The 4694-nt window shown below is 40.0% G+C and overlaps 1 protein-coding gene across 1 annotated transcript; it reads right to left on the bottom strand.

The window, feature by feature from the left end:
• Nucleotides 1-1166: 1166 nt before the first annotated feature.
• On the bottom strand, nt 1167-3809 carry bloc1s2 (biogenesis of lysosomal organelles complex-1, subunit 2). The gene is made up of 5 exons (XM_044198297.1): nt 3598-3809; nt 3248-3364; nt 2971-3090; nt 2736-2840; nt 1167-2274 (listed from the first exon to the last, which is right to left on the bottom strand). Exons 1-5 carry the CDS (start codon nt 3761-3763, stop codon nt 2243-2245), a joined length of 540 nt encoding a protein of 179 aa, XP_044054232.1. The 5' UTR covers nt 3764-3809; the 3' UTR covers nt 1167-2242.
• Between the last annotated feature and the right edge of the window lie 885 nt (nt 3810-4694).

The following is a 4694-nucleotide window of genomic DNA, read 5'->3' on the forward strand; positions in this document are numbered from 1 at the left end:
TAAAGCTTACTTGCTGTATGTGGCATACTCACCACCATGTTCCATTCACTAATAAGTCACACTGCTTATACACATGCACAAACAAATAATCACAATCAGTGGAACACATTTTCAGTTATCAATACCATGAAATCATTACACATTTGTTCACTTGTTCTCAACATGAGCGTGTCTGTTGGATGCTTCAGAGTTAACTCTCCACACGCATGCATAATGGCATGTGGGAATACTTTCCTTATTAGGTCTCAACTGGAAATATATGGAAAAGAAGATAAAGAAACGCTGTTGTGATCATTCCCGTTTAGATTACTAATAACTACATCAACACAAGAGGCTACATCATTTTTGACGTATAGTTCTTTTGTTTCACTGCTTCCTTTTCTGTATAGGCAACATCTTAGAATAACAGCACTTTCTTTGGAAAATATGAATTCTTTAAGATGGAGAGTAGATGGTGGGATGTGATGACCACAATCACTATGTATACCAGATAATTCCATTTCTTCTAGGCATTACAATTCAATTAATCAACTGAGTTATACTTAGATTAAAGACCTGACATCAAATCCGTACCCCATATCAGTTCTTGCATCTGTACTTTCCATCCACCCAGTCTGAAAACCACTAATAGACACTTAGTACAGAATACAATAAGTTTCCACACCCAAACTATATTGCTACAGTATGGTCTAGTTTTACGGCACTTCCCAAACTAAATAATATAAGAAAGATTTACCTATGATTACTGTTACCTTCTCTTCTATGCTTGATTGCCTCCTGGCACTCACATTCAGCTTTCAGAAAACAACCCCAAAATCATTTAATAGGCCTGATTTGAGAGCCTTTGGAAGGGGAGCTGAATTTACGCACCAGGGTCATGGAAAAAGGCAGGCAAAGGGAGAGATGGAAGGATCACAGTGCAACAGTAAATAATGTTACAGTATGAATAATGAGCGCCCTCTGCGCCAGGGGCCTCAACTGGACTAATGACAGAGACCTGGTTTAGATTAGGTCTTGCACAAACATGCATACATGTGCATGACCCAAAACACACAAGCCCACGCACACTCATGAGGGAGGTCCTGTCAGTTTAGATAATCTGCTGCCCATGGCAAAAAGATCTCTGCTCTAGAACAGCTAATATAAAAAGGAGGAAACAAAGGAGGCAGAGGGCATCACACACATCTTTAGTCACCCTTTCCTTTGAATTGTCAAATACGTGTCATCTGTTTCCTTCTGTTGGTCACTCTTCCTGGAGTTTGTCTTCTTCTGAGAAGGTTGAAACTTAAACTTCCTTCAGCACTTGGTCAGATTTTCCAGAGCTATACAATATTTGATACATCCACTATACATCAGTTGAAGTCCCTATCATGGTGCAGGTCTGCCATCTGCTGTCAGTAGTAGGTCCATTTTAAGGAAACAGTCATGCAATGATATGCACATCATGGTTATTTTTGTTTTTTTTTAACTCCAGTTTTCATTTTCAATATCTACAGATAGACATAATACAATAATTCATTCATATCAAATATCTTTCATTTTAAATTGCAAACTTTAAACTCACTCTGCTGAGATAATGTGATTTTCAGCAGCTCTCTACACAGTAGCTGTTGTTGTAGTAAACTCTCTCTCTATAAATTAACCAGTTTGTGGTACTGTTCACACTGCCTTGACATATAAATGTGTAACAACAAAGAATCCCAAAGAAATGTACATGTCAGGCTACTATTACTGGGTGGAAATATATCTGTCTATGATCAGAATAAGAGGGCTGGGACATTATTAAATACACATCTATGAGCATGCATCATGTACATATCTTCATATGACAAAAGTGTTGTTATGTACTCCAGTGGTACAAGTCTCTGCCAATCTGCTGTGGTTCGTTTGTAGTAGTAAATTATTATATTCTGATCCCGCCACTCAATTAGGATTTAATTATTCACTTCAGTGTGTCAGCAAAAGAATGTGGGTATACACCATACACTCTTGTACATCTTGGCTGCACGACTGCTGCCAAAATCAGTGATAGTGGAGTTAAATCTAAGCCTAGAGCCTGAGCCTTCTGCTGCTTCCTCCTTGGTTGTTTCTAAATGTCAAAGTGGCTCTGACTGTTTGTTGTTTCAGTCTCAGTTTACATCCTCCCCACAGCTCCTGGCTCCGCTGGCAGGGAGAGGAGAAGGCGAGGCTGCGTTAAAGAAGATGAGAAGGCACCATAACTCTGTCTGCCTCTTCTTCCCCCTCATCGCTTCTCCAGTTTTTTGAATCTGGCCTCTGTCAAGATAAGGAAAGACAGAGACTTGATCACTCTGTAACAAATGGATGCTAAAGTCCAAATGCAACATGATCCGGTAATGTTTGGCTGTCTTTGTAAGATGTAATGTAGAAATATTTAGGTGAGGAATTGTCTGTGGTGTCACAGCACCATCTGCTGGTGGACTTCATAATGCTTTGCAATATGACCTGATAGGTGGCTGTACTATTCTTGGTCTGTGCCACACATACCAGACAAAACAGCCAGCACATAGAGAAAGAGACTGTCATGTAGGGAGCGTGCTCTTAATGGAAAACCAAACATAGTAAAGTAAAGGAAAGGAAGCATATTGTGGAATTCTACAAATACTGTTGTTGGTTAGACTAAATCTATGAGAATGTAACTAGACTGGCAGGTATTAACTTACAACATTTATTGATGAATTTCAATTTAAACAGAATCAGTCTGACTCCTGCCTTACCCAGTTTCTTGGAGTATGCGTCCAGTTTGTAGGCAGCCTGTTCAAGTGAAGACACTTGCTCCTCAATCTGATTTATCTGGTCCAAGTAGGGCTGTAGGCTAGCATCTAAAGCAAACATACATACCAGCCAGATGTTCATGCTGTAGTAGTAGAAATAATGTATTAACTAGAAATATACAGACATATAATGACACAATTTTTCTGAGTTTCAGTGCAGATAACGTATCTCACTCACACTTGTTGTTGAGATCCTGCAGGTTACGGCTGATGTTGATGCTGATGTCCTTCATTTCCATGTACTTCAGACTGGTAAGCTTGTTCATGTTCTCCAACAGACGGTAATCCTCGCAAGTTCCTGAACATGTAAGGACATGGGGAGAATATGCATGAGATAAAAGAAAACAGAGGGATGGAGAGGTAAATATGAAAATGAGAAATGAAAGGAAGATAGTTTTTCCTGTGTGCAGGGAAAAGAAGAGAAAATGAGGAAGTGTGCAGTGTGTTAAAAAGACCTGTTAGTTCTCCTTGCAGGAAGATGGCCATCTTTTCAAACATATCAGTGCACAACTCATTGATATCAGGCTCTGCAGGCTCCACAGCCTCCTCTGCTGTCTCCACACCACCATCACCTGAGCACAAGCATTAAGAGGATAAATACAACACAGAACACAGCTTGTCACTCCAGTTCAAACACTAAATGTATCCACAATTGAAAAACCATAAAGCTAAATATATGAAAAATATAAAAGTAAGGGATGTGACAAAATGTAATGTAAACCACACTGAAAAGCAAAATAAATTGGTTACTGTATGATACGTTAGCATTAGCTAGCTACGGAAGCTGCAGGGGAACATCACTCACTGTTTGCGCTGGGCTTTTTGGGAGCGACCGCCGGGCTTTCCGCCAAATCCTCCGGGCCGTCTGCGTGACTGCTGGTGCTTCCAACCGGGTTCAGAGCCGCTGAATGGGCCGATGGTACCCTGGAGATGCTATCCATGGCAGCGGCCTCGTCGCCAGTTGCAGCCATTTTGTTCCTGTTTTTTCCTTTGTCACATGAGGAGAGTGTTCACGTGACGTCCGCCCGCCACAACAACCACCACCCCTACTCGCGCGCATTGCCACGCCCTTATGTTGTCTGAGATTGGATTGTGAGGCGTCGGGGGTTAATTACAGTTGGAAATATTGAATACAACTTTTTACAAATGTTACTGTAACAGTGTTACTGGTATAACCAAACTACTACAGCATCAGGCAACATGTATAACTCTTCAGCTGTTAACTCATCGATAATGTGTTAGTAATGGTAAGACACGACCTGTCAATTAATTTGAATAGCCTACATTTTAGAATATATCAGGTTCTCACTCTGTAGATTGGCGCCTTTAAATGAGTATTCAACGATCAAGTTGCTATTGCTATTCCATAGTATTTTTAAAAAGGCTTTTAAATATAACTTTATTATTTTTAGTAATGTGTCTGCATAACATATTCCATCTCAAAATTCATGTTTTCTGCTTTAACATTTTGTGATTGCTATAATTTGAAGGTAGTTCTCTGTCATTTCAAGGTGTGAAAGCAGTGTGCCACCTAAACATTAAATGAAACCTAACACACAGAGCAATAGTAGGAACGCAGAATGGCAAGATTCCTTCCAGCATATACAGCTGGTCAATCAAAGCCCTGTCTGCCGCTCTGTAAAATGGGTACTTCAGAAAAACACTGCAATAAAGAAGCTTTCTTTCACATTTCTTATGCTGATGGTACAAAATGCACGAGTGATTCCAGAGGAGGTAATACCTGTTACCTTTTAGTGACAATCCACAAGAAAAGTTAATAGGGCATCTGTGAGTGATGATAGCTTGCGGTACTGTTTACACTGTTTAGGCTTTTGTCCAATAAACCTCAATAAAATTTGTTTGTGAGTGAAAGTATTCAGCTACTTTATTGTCTATGATCTG

Source organism: Siniperca chuatsi, linkage group LG6 (assembly GCF_020085105.1).
Source record: "Siniperca chuatsi isolate FFG_IHB_CAS linkage group LG6, ASM2008510v1, whole genome shotgun sequence".
In the NCBI taxonomy this organism is placed as follows: Eukaryota; Metazoa; Chordata; class Actinopteri; order Centrarchiformes; family Sinipercidae; genus Siniperca; species Siniperca chuatsi.